This window comes from Scyliorhinus torazame, chromosome 19 (assembly GCF_047496885.1).
Source record: "Scyliorhinus torazame isolate Kashiwa2021f chromosome 19, sScyTor2.1, whole genome shotgun sequence".
Taxonomy (NCBI): Eukaryota; Metazoa; Chordata; class Chondrichthyes; order Carcharhiniformes; family Scyliorhinidae; genus Scyliorhinus; species Scyliorhinus torazame.
In genome coordinates, this window is record NC_092725.1 from 104,150,138 (window position 1) to 104,167,073 (window position 16,936).

General features: G+C 46.8%; 1 protein-coding gene across 3 annotated transcripts in view; it reads right to left on the reverse strand.

Moving 5' to 3' along the window:
* Positions 1–772: 772 nt before the first annotated feature.
* Positions 773–16,936, reverse strand: part of LOC140396390 (tetratricopeptide repeat protein 41-like) — a 124,216-nt gene continuing 108,052 nt past the window's right edge. For 2 of the 3 annotated variants that reach the window (XM_072484969.1, XM_072484970.1), the window contains 2 exons: positions 1,921–2,047; positions 773–1,846 (listed from right to left, as the gene is read on the reverse strand). In XM_072484969.1, the coding sequence (XP_072341070.1) occupies positions 1,114–1,846; positions 1,921–2,047 (860 nt within the window). In that variant the 3' untranslated portion in view covers positions 773–1,113. The remainder of the gene's footprint in view (positions 1,847–1,920; positions 2,048–16,936) is intronic. The other variant, XM_072484971.1, reaches the window with a different exon arrangement.

The following is a 16,936-nucleotide window of genomic DNA, read 5'->3' on the forward strand; positions in this document are numbered from 1 at the left end:
GAAGAAAGAAAGATTTGCACTAATACAGCACCTTTCATGGCCCCATGACATCTCAAAGTGTTCCACAGCCAACAAAATACTTCTGAAGTGTAAAGTAGGAATTTGCGCAAAGCAAGCCTGATAACCTGTGGCAATGATACTGAGGGATAAATACTGGGCAGGTTCCCAGGGCGAACTTCCCTGCTCTACTTTGAACAGTGCTACTTTGAACATCCACTTTAGAGAGTGGGATTAATAGCTTGACAGTGTTCTGAGTATCTGAGAGTAGACTTGGTTTAACATCTGCTAGAATCTTTTGGCTTGAGAAAGTGTGTGATGTACAAAAGAACGAAGAACAATACAGCACAGGAACAGGCCCTTCGGCCCTCCAAGCCTGTACCAATCATGATACCACCCTTGGCCAAAACCCTCAGCACTTACTAGTGCCGTATCCCTCTATATCCTCCTATCCATGTATTTGTCGAGATGCCTTTTGAACACCATTAATATATCTGCTTCCACAACCTCCCTTGGCAGCGCGTTCCAGGCACTCACCACCCAAGTAGGAGGATATAAAAATAGGAAGGGACTCTTTTTTAAATGCATTAAATTAATTGTGACTGCAGCCTTAAAACTTTTAAATGTAGCTCCTCTCCGGTAGATTGTAACAATGCTATAGAAAATCCTAATCTTCAAATAATTTGTGTTTATAAATCTCAATTTTCAGTGTCTCTTGTATTGAATTTCATAATGGAGTAAAAAAATTGAAATCATGTTTGTTTCTTTAATCTTTTATTTATTGGTTCATTACCTATCAAACATCGAAATTCAATTGCATTGCTGAGAAAATATTAGGGGATGTATTTTGTCCTCCAAACTGGTAAACAAATGCATGATATTTGTTGAGTCACTGTCCATTATTTCCTTCCTTTCAGTTTGAATATGCACCTTGCTGTATGGTCTTAGCTAACAGCAAAGCAAGTCACAGTAATGGTAATCTCAAATGAACCTACTGTGAGATAGTCGAGAAGAAAATTAATCATATTGAATTTGAAACATTAACTTTATTTTTCTCTCTCCACAGATGCTGCCAGATCTGCAGAGTTTTTCCAGCACTTTCTGGTTTTACAATTGCTAGATGGCATTGTTCAACAGTGCAGTGTCATGGCCCAGATTCTGAGCTATCCCAGTATCCTTTCTGATCAGATGTCTTTTGGGCTGCTGTCCTGGTGGATGATGCCAAGCTGAGTGGTAGATGTTCCTCAATCTTTCTGAGCCTACTTTGGTCCTTAAAGGTGGTACTGAAGTGTTAATGCAAGGCCCAAATGTAGACGGTTTGCAGGTAGTTAATGGCCTGCAGACTGATCCAGACAAGGAGCAGTTTTTGATTGATGTTGACAAATTCCTGTTAGTAACCGGACTACTAGATTCTTGGTGATCTGTCAGCAAAGTTGGCCTTGGAAGCAAAGCATGCTTAGAAATATATAACTTTGAACCAGATTCTAAATTGCCAAAACATTCCTCTTCTAGAATGGCATTATCTTCTGGCCTACCCTGTTCAAGTACAACTGGCGCATCAGACGATACGTTAGAACCATCATCTGCTTGTGTCTTTTCTGTTGAACAGTCAACAGGATGTGTTATTTTCACAGACATGAAACTGTCAGTAACCTGCCAACTGTCAGCTTGGCTGCTAACTAAAGTCTTTGAATGAATATGGTTCTTCGATCTTTCATGAGTGAAGTGCAAACTAGGTTTCGCCTGGCGACTTGTTAGGGGACTCAAAGGTTTTCCAGAACCATCTGCTGCCAATCTCTTAAAGAATATTTGATCTTTGTAGATTTGTATCTCTGAGTGTTTCAGCAGCCTATGAGAAGAATATACTAATGAGATACAACACTTGATATGACAGATAATCAATAAAACTCAAACATCTCATACCTTCGCACCTCCATTGTTAAGTGATGTTTAGGCCCCAAAAGCTCAGTTAGTAAGTCGAATGAAAGCCGTAAACAGTCAGTTGCTTCTTTTCTGGCCTGAAAATTGTGATTATCTTGTAATAGTCTACCTATTTAGGGAAATAAGAAAATGCAAAGTTCCAAAACGCAGATTTTATGCTTTCCACTGTACAAATTATGATTTTCTGCTGGATATCCACATTTAGAACTGCATGTCATCACCCAAAAGCAACAATGCATTTAAGCTTATAAAGAATTGGATTTTCACAAGGTCAGTTATTATGGACATACATTGAATCATTGGAGGAAGTAAGCCATCTTTGTTGTCAGTGTTCTGATAGTTAAATTTTGAAAAAAGTACCAGTTATGGACACTGGAGGGACATCTAGTTCAGTGACGAAACATGTGCTTAGTTCAAAATGTTAAATCTATTCCACCACTTTCCCTCTCTTCCAACCCCCACAGGTTCTGTCTCATCGGGGTCATTACTTTGCTATGTACATGAAGACAGGAGTATTTGTTGCAGAAACAAAAATATTTGGCGAATCTCTTTGCTGTTTGGACAATAACAACGACACGCAACACACTAATGTATTATCAGATCATACATGCAATAAGTTTATATGTTCAGAGAGAAAAACATTTCCAAATAATCTTTCATGAAGATGATATCCTTTTAACAAAATAATCATCAGCAGCAGCAGCACAGAGAAGGGTTATTTCATCAATGCTTGAAAATTCAGGCATGGAACAGTGATTGTTCCTTAATTGCTCACATGTGCAGTGACTCTTCGCACTGATAGAGCTGCTATTTACATGCAATAAGAAACCTGCACAAACAGAATAATAATATTTCCTTATCTGGAAGATCCTGCACATAATTGATCCATTGTTTACAGCAATTATCAATTATTGAACAATTTTATAGTAAATATTTTAATGGACATGATTCTATTGTAATAAATCTAAAATATAGTTAAGAATAAAGAAAGTTCGGAAATATAGCACAAGTCTGCTAGTATCCGTAAAAAGATGGCTGAAGATCCAAAGATGACGATCAGACCATAAGAAATAGCAACAGGAATAGGCCATTTGGCCCATTGACCCTGCTTCGCCATTCTATAGTCTACACACAACCGTTGGGTACTGTCTGGTTTCGGTACCATCACTATGGGTGAGCTCCATTGGCTGCAACCCACTTCAATTATGCCATTTTTAAGCATATTCTTTGTTAATCTGTTTTAAAGGATGTTGGTTAATTGGAACAGCATTTCCCACATCTACATCATGTATAGCCATTTTAGTACTTCCCAACTTATCTCCACAAACTTGCCCATGTGATATCAATAACTCTTTCAGGTCTGTTTGTTTTTCCTCCGGAAGGTAACTCAACAATTTATCCCAATTTTTAAGAACATCCTCGTTTTCCAATTTAATTTGAGGAATGTCAAATTCAAAGTCATCTGCATTCGGTTCTTCACTTTGAGTTAGAATCATTAAAACCTCCTCCTTTTGCTCTCCTTCCCTTTCAAAGTACCTTTTAAGCATATTCACATGACGCACTCGGTGAGCTTTACTTCTATCTGGCGTTCTTACCACATAATTCACCTCACTTAATTTCCTTCCAATCTGATAAGGTCCACAAAACATAGCTTTTAAAGGTCCCCCTACCACTGTAATAATACCAAAACTTTATCTCCACTTACAAAACTACGAACTTTCGCTTTCTTGTCCACTACCCGTTTCATCACATGTTGTGCAACCTTTAAATGTTGTCCAGCCAATTCCCCTGCTCTATTTAATCGTTCCCTAAAATTTTACACGTAATCCAATAATGTAAGTTCCAACTGCTCACTCATTAATTTTTCCTTAATCAATTTAAGTGGTCCTCTTTCCTCATGACCAAAAATTAGTTCAAAAGGACTGAATTTGGTTGACTCATGACCTCCGACTGGTAGCTCATGTGCTACTCGCAACACCTCCTTTCTATACCCTACCAGCAATACCACTTGATGAACTTCTGCCCACTTTTCATCCGCCTGCATATGTAAAGGTCTCCATTTTCTCATCAGGACATTATTTTTACGGTAATAACATTCTGGAATACACTCAGATTCCTCTTCCGTGTATGCTTTCTGATACATCCATTTTATTTCGACATCTTTTCCCCAGGGTAGAGGGGTCAATTACTAGGGGGCATAGGTTTAAGGTGAGAGGGGCAAAGTTTAGAGTAGATGTACGAGGCAAGTTTTTTACGCAGAGGGTAGTGGGTGCCTGGAACTCACTACCGGAGGAGGTAGTGGAGGCAGGGACGATAGGGACATTTAAGGGGCATCTTGACAAATATATGAATAGGATGGGAATAGAAGGATACGGACCCAGGAAGTGTAGAAGATTGTAGCTTAGTCGGGCAGTATGGTCGGCACGGGCTTGGAGGGCCGAAGGGCCTGTTCCTGTGCTGTACATTTCTTTGTTCTTTGTTCTTTATCTTTCTGTTGTAACGCCGCCAATTTTCCCGAACTAAAAATATCCGCCTCAGCCTCCACCTGTTCTTTTCCAACCATCAAAAATAATTTCTAATAATTGTACTTCAAGTTTATCTTCACTCTTTGATTTCTCCTCTTGTCTTAACCTGTGACTTTGTGACCTTGTTACTACACAATCCGGAAAAATCCCAAGATATTCATCCTTCAACACTTCAGTTGTCTGATTTTCCACTGGCTTATCAACCACAGTAGGCATCACTCCCACCTGCGATCCAGTATATCATTACCCAAGATAAACTGTATTCCTGGACAAGATAGTTTTTCTATTACTCCTACTTCACCACTCTTCACTGGACTTTCCACCCTTACGTTATATAATGGAACACTACTCTTCTCACCCTGAATGCCACATATTACCACTGTTGCTGGCAATATTCCTCCCAAACTACATAACTCCTCATCTCTTACCATCAAAGATTGACTAGTTCCCTTATCTCTTAAAACTGTGACTTCTTTATCTACTCCTCCTGGTACACCTGAGTAAACTTTACACACACAAGTAAATTCTTGAAAGAGATCTGGCACCTTCTTATCAATCACCTCTTGATCAGACTGTACAATCTTTTGCACCTCCTTCGCTTCACTTGGGCTTTCCTTCACCACTTTAACAAACCCCACTGACGTATCCTGTTTTATCACATCAGCTTTACCAGTGCTTTTCTTCAACCACCAACACTGTGACTTTACATGGCCTAGTTTATTACAGTGAAAACATTTGAAACATTTCATTTCTCTTCCACCCTCCTGGATTTCTTTTTTAATCTGACGTACATTCTCCTTATTATCTCCCATCAGATCTCCTTTACCTCTACCACTTGAGTATTTCTCTTTTCCCCAGTTTCTATCCCTCACAGGCTCAAACTGATGTCGGAAACCAAACTTTGATTTATGAACTAATTCATAATCATCTGCCATTTCTGCTGCTAACCTCGCAGTTTTAACTCTCTGCTCTTCCACATGAGTTCTCACTACATCAGGAATTGAATTTTTAAACTCCTTCAAAAGTATAATTTCTCTGAGAGCTTTATACGTTTGGTCTATTTGCAAAGCCCTTATCCACCTATCAAAATTACTCAGTTTGATCCTTTCAAACTCCATGGGCGCGATTCTCCGCTCCCACGCCGGTTGGGAGAATGGCCTGGCATGCCATTTTTCCACGCGACACCGGTCCAATGCCCTCCCGCGATTCACCCAAGTGGCAAGAACGGCCCCGTCGTGTTCTGCACGGCGCAGGCCGGAGAATCGCCCGAGACACCCAAAATGGCGATTCTCCGCTATTCTCCGGCCCGGATGGGCCGAGCGGCCTGCCCAATAAGACGGGTTCCCACCGGCGCCGTCCACACCTGGTCGCTGCTGGTGGGAACAGCGCGGGAACGCTGGGGGGACGGCCTGTGGGGGGGAGGGGGCTTCCTGCACCGGGTAGGGGCCTCAAATGGGGTCTGGCCCACGATCGGTGCCCACCGATCGGCGGGCCAGCCTATCTGAAGGAGGACCTACTTTCCTCCGCACCCTGCAAGATCCATCCGACATCTTCTTGCGGGGCGGCCTCGGGGAGGACGGCAACCATGCATGCGCGGGTGACGCCAGTTACGCAGTGCCGGCCGCGTCACTTACGCGGCGCCACTTTTACGCGGCGCCAATGCCCGGCGCGCGCTGACGACGCTGCTTTCACGACACCCCCCCCCCCCCGAGTTCCTCACGGCCCCGCTCCTAGCCCATTTTCGGGCCTTGAATCGATCGCGATTGGGGCCGTTTCGCGCCGTCGTGAAACTCGACAGCGTTCACGACGCCGTGGGCACTTAGTCGCGGGGGCAGAGAATCGCGCCCCCTATATGTTTGACCAGGTTCTTTCCTTAAATTTCTAAACCTTTGTCTGTAGGCTTCAGGCACTAATTCAAATGCACCTATGAATAATTTCTTCACCTCCTCATACGACTCAGATACCTCCTCTGGTAGTGATGCAAACACGTCATGAGCCCTACCAACCAGCTTTGTTTGAATCAGTAATACCCACATGTCCTGTGGCCATTTCATTTGTTTAGCCACCTTCTCAAATGAAATGAAAAAGGCTTCTACCTCCTTCTCATCAAACCTTGGCAATGCTTGGACATATTTAAATAGATCCCCACCAAGACGTTGACTATGACGCTCTTTCTCTTTATCCTCATCACTATCCTCAAACTCTATGTTTCCTTTTACATCCGCCAATTTTAACTGACTGTCATGTTTCATGGCCATTTTCTGAAGTTCAAAATTTCTCTCTTTTTCCCTTTCCTCTCTCACTTTTTCCCTTTCCTCTCTCACTTTTTCTTTTTCCATGATCTGTACTTCCCTTTCTCTTTCTTGTTGTACTGCTAGGGCTATTCTTTCTTTTTCTCTCATTTCGTATTCAAGCTGCTTTAATTCTTTTTCATGTTCAAGTTGTTTAATCTGTAACTGAATTTTTTGCCATTTCTAATGAGTCAGACTGTAGCTCAGGCAATTTTAAATGCTCAGCTACCGCCGTAAGGACCTCTTCTTTTCATATGCTGTCAGGTAACGTTAACTGCAATGTTTTTGCCAAATCCAAAAGCCTTTTTTTAGTATCTGTTCGTAAGGTACTGTGTGTGACCTTCTCCACCCCAAAAAACTTCGGAGCCTCTGAAAGAGCCATTGTCCACAACACACTCCCTACTTAAACTGGAATACTACACCTGAAAAGCAAACACAAATATGCTCACCCCTCACTGTCTTTAAGTTCACTAAGCCAACCCAATCACGAAAGATAGACTTTCATCCCACGAGCCCCCAATTTATTATGGGCCAGGGTTTAGAGAACACCAAAGTATATCATGGTGTTCACCTGACCCACAACTTTTAATAGATTTTGGTTATGGGGAGCACAAGAGCCCACTTTACAGGTGTGATGCAACAGAGATCTAAAGTATTTTTAAACAAAAAAATGTTTATTCTATGAATCCAGTTAACATTTTATAAACACAGTAAACATCTTATCAACTACCAACACTAATACACCCCCCAAATACAATACTCTATAGGTAACCCTTAATAACTTTCCTAACAACATCCATAAGTCAGAAACCCTTTTTAACAAAGACCAAGGCTTTCCATTCCTTACAGAAACAGGTGTTACTTTAAAATCATCAAGTGATCTGGAGACATTCTTTAGTAGGCAGAGAGAGATCAATACACATCTGCTTGGTTTGAATGCAGCTCTCCAACTACCTAAAATGAAAGTAAAACACAAAGCAGCTTCCAGCTCAAAACAAAAGTAAAAGACAGAATCACAGCCCTGCTCCACCCACACAATGACATCACGGCAGCCATTTTCTTCAAGGGACTCTCACGTGACACTGCTCACATAAACCTTGACTCTCCTGTAGATCAAAAATCTGTATAAATGAGCTTTGTATATAATAAATGCCCCAGGCTTCACTAGTCCCTGTAGAAAGAGAATTACAAAGAGTAACTATCCACAGAGAGAAGTTATTCCTTCTCATCTCCATCTTAAATGGGAGAACCCATATTTTTTAATGTTTTGTTTGCAGTCTCTCAAAAGAGACGGTGACTTATAGCTCAAATTATAGTTTTTTTTCCTTACAGGCTGCTATCTTTTTTGTGCATCATCTTGTTTTACTCATAGCTGGTGCTGTTTCTTCCACTCAAATCTAAATTACACACATGTAGAAATGTTAACAACCGTGTACAGAGACATGTCATCAACAGTACTATCAAGCGGCACTTGCTCAGCAATAACCTGCTCAAGGACGTTCAATTTGGGTTCTGCCAAGGTCACTCAGCTCCTGACCTCATTATAGCCTCGGTTCAAACATGGACAGAAGAGCTGAATGCCAGAGATGAGTGACTGCCCTTGACATCAAGGCCGCATTTGACTGAGTATGGCATCAAAAAGACCTATCTAAACTGGAGTCAATGGGAATCAGGGGGAAAACCCTCCACTGGTTGGCCTAAAGGACGATGGTTGTGGTGGTTCGAGGTCAATCATCTCAGCTCCAGGACATCACTGCAGGAGGTCCTCAGAGTAGTGTCCTAGACCCAATCATCATCAGCTGCTTCATCAATGACCTCCCTTCCATCATATGGTCAGAAGCGGGGATGTTTGTGGATGACTGCACAATGTTCAGCACCATTCGCAACTCCTCAGATAATGAAGCAAGCCATGTCCAAATGCAGCAAGACCTGGACAATATCCAGGCTTGGCCTGACAAGTGGCAAGTTACATTCACGCCACACAAGTGCTCGGCAATGACCATCTCTTACAAGATGATCTAACCACCGTCCCTTGACATTCAATGGCATTACCATCGCTGAATCCCCCACAATCAACATCCTGGGGAGTTACCATTCAGCAGAAACTAATTTAATACTGTGGCTACCAGGGCAGGTCAAAGGCTAGGAATCCTACAGTGAGTAACTCACCTCCTGACCCCGCCCAAAGCCTGTCTGCCATCTACAAGGCCCCAGTCAGGAGTGTAATGGAATACTCTTCACTTGCCTGGATGCAAGGTGCAGCTCCAACAACACTCAAGAAGCTCAACACCATCCAGGACAAAGCAGCCTGCTTGGTTGCTCCCCCTTTCACATTCAAACCTTCAACCATCGACGAACAGTGGCAGCCGTGTGTACCATCAACAAGATGCACTGCAGCAACTCACCAAAGTTCCTTGGCAGCATCTTCCAAATCCACGAAAACTACCATCTAGAAGGACAAGAGCAGCAGATACCTGGGAACTCCACCACCTGGAGGTTCCCTTCCAAGTCACTCACCGCCCTGACTTGGAAATATATCGGCATTCCTTCACTGTTGCAGGGGCAAAATCCTGGAACCCCCTCCCTACAGCACAGTGGGTGTACCTGTACCTGAAGGACTGCCGCGATTCAAGAAGGCAACATTACGTTCTGAAGGGCAACCAGTGATGGGCAATAAATGGTGGCCTAACCAGCGACGCCCACATCCCGTAAATGAATTTTTAAAAGTTTCTCAGTCCACAGTATCTTATTTTAAGTCAGTAAAAATTTAATCATGTTTTTCTGTCATTATTTGGCTTCATAAATTGCCCCATCAGTGGTTTCCAGTCAATTTTACGATGTTAACTGTCACAATGTATTTGAAGACTCTGAATACCAGATGGCTCTCTGTGGAGTAGGTTTCTGCAGTTTCTCTCCTGCGACTCTGTTGCTAGTTTGTGTATGATTTTTAAAAATTAACTGGTTATTGTATATGGAGGCAGGATTTTCTGGTCCCGTGACAGCGAGGGAAAATATGGAGAATGGTCAAAAATCAGTTTTCCATGGTGTAAAGAAAGTTCATGGGCGGGATTCTCAGTCGGCCGATGACGAAGTCGGGAAAGGTGATTGAGCGGAGAATCGGTTTTGACGCCGAGATGTGGCGGGCGCCGGGTTCCAATGTGTTCCACTCCACACGTACGGTAAACACCATTTGCATATCATTAGTGGACCCGATCCGGTATTTTCCGGGGCCTCCGCGATTCACCGCCTCCACTTTGGGGAATTCCTGATGGCGAGGTTCACTTGTGCTTTTAAAAATCAAGAAACAGGCGCCGTGGCTGATGAGGGAAAGGAGGTGGGACACGCAGAGGCATGACTGTGGGCTGCCGGTCCTGACACTGGCCGGGTTGGCTGGTGGGGGAAGGTTGCCTGCCAGGGTCAGGATGGCGAGGGGGGGGTGATGAGAGGACAGGCCATGGATCAGGGGTGACTCCCCGCGGGACTGGGGAGGTGTCCAGGCAAGACCATCATTGCCGCAGCCTGCGCATCCCACTGACTACCCATCTTGTCTCCTGGTTCTGCAGACTGCCGCCAGCCATATGGGTGCCCCCATCCTGCCACCCCCGTATTACAGCCCCACCCTCTACCTCATCGCTCCCGCACCCCAGCCCCCACCCTCCACTCCGCCATACCACTCCCCCCAACCGGCCTCCAGCCACCGTCAGAACAGAACGCAGCCTGCCCAAGGGCAACGCTCACAGTAGCCCCTACAGGAGTGGTGCCAGACAGGGGCAGTGGAATGTACCGCTGGAAAAGGCAGCGCCAGCCAATCGTGTCCCTGGCAACATGGACGGTTGCCAGGGCCAGAAGCCCCCACCTGGTGCACGGGAGGGGGGGGCAGGGTGTCGTACGGAGGCAGAGTCCGCAGTGCCAACCAGGGCCACCATGTAGCCCGTTGGACCTGGTTGGGCATGGAGGTACACACCATGCTAACATGTCGGCCTTTCACCTCTGCGGATAATGGATATTGGAATTCAACCAGCAATGATGGCCTTCCCCTTCGTCCCCCTGGGGGATGTACTGCGAGTCGGAATTGCTCGAGGAGGTGGGAACTGCAGCAGCAGCACGTGCCCCAGAGGAACAGGAGGCAGCCGGTGAGGATGGAGAGCCATCTGCTCAACAGGCCATGGAGGAGGTGTAAAGGAAGCGCCGCATGTGGCCTCGCTTGTTCCAGTCATTCAAGGACCTGCCATACCGGCATGTGGAAGACACCGGCTGAGCGGCGGAACAGTGCAACATATCTGCCCTGACGGGAGAATATGGAAGGGCACCTGCTCCCGGTAGCCGTCAAAGTGATGGTCGCCTGAGCTTCTACGCCACGCGGTCCTTCCAGACACCGAATGGTGAGTCAGGGGTGCACAGGTGCATCCGCGCCATCACGGAGGCCCTATTTGCCCAGTCTGAAAAATATATCCATTTCAATGTGGACCAAGCCCACCAGGGTGCCCGGGTGCTGGGTTTGCCGCCCTCGCCGACATGCCCAGGTCCAGGGGGTGATTGGCAGGATGCAGGTCACCCTACGAGCACCTGCAGATGATAGGCCGCTCTTCAAAAACCAAAATGGGTTCCACTCGATGAATTGGTGCAGCTGGTATGTGACCGTCAGATGCACATCCTGCATGTCTGCGCCCGATGCTCGGGTAATGTGCCTTCATCGATGGCTCCTGGCCTCGTCGAGGCGCACCCCCAGCTGGGCGATTGGCTCCTTGGCGAAAGGGGTTATCCGATGCGGTCGTGGCTGATGCTACCCATCCGGAGGCCACAGACTGACGCAGAGATCCACTACAACGACGCCCATGCAGCAACCAGGGGCACGATCGGGTGGTACTTCGGCATCCTGAAGATGCGGTTCAGGTGCCTGGACTGCTCCGGAGGGGCCTCCAGTATAGTGATGGGAGGGTTTCCCGCATCGTGTTGGCCTGCTGCGTCCTCCACAACATCGCACAGCAGAGGTGCAATGTTCTAGAGGAAGAAGGTGAACAGCGGTCATTGTTCGATGAGGAAGACGATGGGCGGCATGGTAGCACAATGGGTAGCTCCAGGGTCCTAGGTTCAATTCCCGGCTTGGGTCACTGTCTGTGTGGAGTCTGCATGTTCTCCCTGTGTCTGCCTGGGTTTCCTCCGGGTGCTCTGGTTTCCTCCCACATGTCCCAAAAGACGTGCTGTTAGGTGAATTGGACATTCTGAATTCTCCCTCAATGTACCTGAACAGGCGCCGGAATGTGATGACTCGGGGTTTTTCACAGTAACTTCATTGCAGTGTTAATGTAAGGCTGATTGTGACAATAAAGATTTTTTTTTTTTAAAGATGCGGGGGAGGCTGAGGATGGGCGGGACATTGGGCCCAGGCAGGCCGCACAACATGTGCATCAGGGTCAACACGTGTAGGACGCTCTGATTGGGATCACTGACTGGGGGGGGGGGGGTGGGGGGGGGGTGGGGGGAGACTGGGCAGGGGCATGGACACTGCAATCCACCCCATACCCTCCTCCCCCCTTCCCCCCCCCCGCCCCCCCACTGCCGATAAACCCCTCCATGATACATACCTGCCGCACTTTGGGGTGTGGACCGTGGGTTGGCAGTGTCAGACGGTATGGTCCATGGGTTGGAAGATGATGACCAACCGTTCTGTGGGTCTGGAGCTTGGGATGGAGGATGATGGTGAGTTCTGGTGCTCCACATTGTTTGACAACATCTGACTCCTGCCCAAGGTAGCACTTTCCACCGTCCACCTGGGTGATCCCTGCATGTGAGCTGGCCATTCATCACACGGTCCCATCGGATCTCTGGGGTGGTGATGATGGGGGGGTGACACCCATGCAGTGAGCGCTGACTGAACTGCGGTCACTGAGCCAAGCCCACCCCCAACATCTGCCCATTGCCCCCCCACAACGTCTACCCATTCCCCACCCCCGTCCCCTCTGCGGCCAGATCAGACCAGCCCACCTCTCACACCCTTCTGACAGACCACTGAGGCAGGTTGTAACATTGTGCACAGGTGTTTAATGCGAAAACATATACATAGATTTGTGCTCTAGCCCCTATCGCTAAACTGTGCCCTGCACATGTGCCAACTATCCACTTTTCTGGCCTTACAGGCTCTAACACTATGCCTAGGTGGATCCCCAGGCGGTAGATCAGGAATGGAGGCGGCCTGCTGCAATTCTTGCCATGTGACCTGGGTTCCTTTTTGTGGACGTCTTCGGGGGCGATCGGACCTGGATGGGCCCTGCTGCTGCTCAGGTGTCCCAGATGGCGTGGTGCCACTCTGGTCTGACTGCTACCCATTAGATGTACTAAGGACAGGAGTGGGGGAAGGTCCGAGGTGCTGCGGGAGTCACTGGCATGGGCCCCATCACCTCCTCTCTCGGCATGACTGATGGCCCCCAAGCTACTCCATGAGACGGGGATGCAAGCAGAGCTAGCCCCTGAGGCTTCCCCACCACCTAGCACTGCCAGTTAATTGCCTTTGAAGTTTGGAAGTTTTCAGAGATTAAATTTTCATTTGCCAGTAGTTCCCTGCATATAATACACATCGGTTTGCATCCTGAATTGCATCGGCTCAATTAACAAAGCCATTCCTCAAGAAAACATCTTTATACTGCTTTGATCCCGTTTTCAATTTTTTCTTTGTTGAAAATGATCCATTTTCAGTTCTTCCCAGTCCTGTTGCTTTTGTGCTCGGAAGTAGGAAATGGAGGAATCTCTGCTCCATGATTTTGCCTCAAGAACACGGACGTACAGGGTGGGTGACGTCAGTGTACATGAACTGCTCTCTGCACAGCTTCTGGCTGGAAGACTGCATAGTTCTATTTAAAAGCCGTTCACGGCTGGTGTTCTGAATTTAAACGCCGGTCGCAGACTTTGTACGCTTCTCCCACGATTGGGAACGCTGCAACCAATTGGGAACGTTGCGACTAATTGCTCCGTGACTTTCCCGACATCCTTTCAGAACCTACCCGCAGGTCGTGACCCGCAGTTTGAAAAACCCTGCACGAGATGGGAAGTAGAATGAAACAAATTGTATTTACATTTGTGCCATTTACACACCGATTCTGAACACCAGTGATACCTTTTTGCTTAGTTCTTAATTTTCTTACCTTACCGCTATGTCTTGGTGCAACCCTGACATCCACAGCAGATGTGGAGGCAGCCTGCTGACTACTACAGCCTGCTATCTGTGATGATCTTGGCAGGCATCGTCTGGTGGCCTGGAGGATCCCAGACTGCTTTGGGTCTCCAGCTGTGGGCAGGTGCACCCTCCTTAGTCTGTTAAAGCTGGAGCTGATGGCATCATAGGCAGAGGGGATTGCCAGCAGCTGGACACACTCTGAGTCAACTGGCTGGATGACCCTTGGATGGGGTGTCCAGCTGATATTCCTCCCCACTGTCAGTATCTAAGGGCCCCTGCCTGACTCCTTGAGAAGGGGCACCTTGAGAGAGGACAAGATATCCTGTACCCCTCTCTCCTAGAAACTGATGGATCCCATCCATGGCTAGAGCAATAGAGTGCAGGTAGTGGCACAGATCAGGCACAAAGTCCTGAGCCAAGTCTCCATGGCATCTATCACCATGCTAGTGTTGATCGCAGTGTGCTGTCATAGCGCTATTACATCAGCCTGAGCAGGCAGACTCCTCCATTGCAATCTGACGATGGCACTTGACAATCTTGCCTAATGTTCTGATGTCTACATTTGTAGCTCCAATATTTATGTTAGGACCTATTCCAGAAGCTTGTTATTGGAATTGGATTCAGCAGGAATCTGGCCTCAGCAGTCCTCAGGTGCAAGTGACTTTGAATTTCCCTGCCTTTGCCTGCTGTGGACCAGAATCTTTGCTGTGCTCACCAGATTGTGATCCAGAGCCTGCTCTGGAACTCAGTCCCAAAGACGTGTGTGTCTCTGCACTGGTAGAGGGTATGGGTGAATGCTGTGACACTCTAGATCTAGTGGGTCGTCAGGATCCTCAGACAAGGTGCTGTGGGAGCTGGGCTGATGGGCTGGCTACAGCTGGGCCTCTTCATTTTCCTGCTGGTGCCTGTTTAAGAGGGACAAGATAATGAGTGATTGGCGGCATTGTCACCAACATAATAAAGCACTCACAGTTTTGGCCAAAAGTTGGAAATGCGTCCTCACTGGCTTAGGAGACACCGATTTCTAAAGGCCCGGTCCCAGTCCTCATCGGCCAGCTCTGCCACCTGCACTTGATCTTGAGTGAAGGATCTGAGCTCATGCATCCCATTGAAGTCTGGGATCTCCCTGTTGTTGTGGGCAATCTTATACTGCATAAAGACTGATGGGCCGACTGAGCAATACAGATGGCAAAGCTGTTGATAAAGGTTGCCTGCCTTTTGTGTGCATTGAGTGGATCAGTAAGGGCTGAGGACATGACTTGTACAGGATGTGAGAAGATATGAAGGTGTCAAAGTGAGTGTGAGAGAATCAATGGTGATGTCTCTTATGATGGCCATGAGATCACTGTGAAGTGTAAGCCTGTGACTGGTTGATGGGCTTGTAAGAGTGAGTTGAGAGTGAGGAGAAGGTGGACTTACCTAGTGGTGCAGATGAGATCATTCATGCTCTTCCTGCACCCGACAAGGGTCCAGTTCTGTTATTTTTATTTATTTATTTAACATTTATTTCGCAAGTTAAGTAAATTGAAAACCAATTCTCATTGACAATAATGACCTGGCCAGGAGACTAATGCCTCAGCAACAGAAATTACACAGCAATACAATTCATATAAACATGAAAAACAATAAAATACAAATTAGCAGTGAAAGAGAACTGACAGTTTAGTAAGTACAAGTATCAGTTAACAGGGCCATAACCCTTCGGCGAAGGGCATCTACAGTAATAAAATCAGTTAGTTCAGCTTTAGTTGTACCTCGTTCCAGTCATTGGCAGCTGCAAACTGAAATGAATTACAACCAAAGACTGTGCTCAATCTTGGAGTGACAAATTTGATCGAGGCACACAACTTCAGGTTATAAGAAGAGACAGTAAAATGTGACAAACTTTTCAAATAGGCAGGTTTTCAAACAAGGTTTGATAAACTAACCTTGTATGCATTGAGGGCTAGTTAATCATGGAGCACATATCGACTTCCGGGTGCGGCGATGACCAGCTGAGTCGCACGTTTCGGCAGCTCCCTGTGAAACGGACTTTTGGGCTCTTGATAGGAGCCCCAACGGCAATTTTAACGGCTGAAAACACCGTGCGGTAAACCAGAAGGGTGTTCCCCCTGGACACGGATGGAAAAAGGAGAGGAAAGTGGCCGGATTGCAGCGGATCCTTTGGAACAACGGCAAGGAAGGCAAGCAGAAACCAAGATGGCGTCGGAAGGTGGCAGTTTCATATGGGGCCCTGAACAACAAGAGTTTTTGAAACGCTGCGTGGAGGAGATAAAAAAGGAAATGAAGAAAGAGTTGTTGGCCCCGATACTACAGGCGATTGAAGGGCTGAAAGAGGAACAAAAGACCCAGGAGCAGGAGCTTCGGGTCGTGAAGGCGAAAGCAGCAGAGAATGAAAACGACATACAGGGCCTGGTGGTGAAGTCGGAGATACAGGAGGCACACCAGAAACGATCTGTGGAGAGGTTGGAGGCACTGGAAAATAACGCAAGGAGGAACAACTTGAGGATTCTTGGCCTTCCTGAAGGTGTGGAGGGGGCGGACGTCGGGGCATATGTGAGCACGATGCTGCACTCGTTAATGGGAGTGGAGGCCCCGACGGGTCCGTTGGAGGTGGAGGGAGCATACCGAGTTATGGTGCGAGGACCGAGAGCAGGAGAAGCTCCCAGAGCCATAGTGGTGAGATTTCTCCGTTTTAAGGATAGAGAAATGGTCCTTAGATGGGCGAAGAAAACTCGGTGTAGTAAATGGGAGAACGCGGTGATCCGCGTCTATCAAGATTGGAGTGCAGAGGTGGCGAGAAGGAGGGCGAGCTTTAATCGGGCCAAAGCGGTACTTCACAAAAAAAAGATAAAGTTTGGAATGCTGCAACCGGCAAGACTGTGGGTCACATATCAAGGGAGGCACCACTACTTTGAGACGGCGGATGAAGCGTGGACTTTTATTGTAGAAGAAAAATTGGAATGATTGGACTACGAAAATGAACGTTTGGACAAAGTGGTGGGACGAGT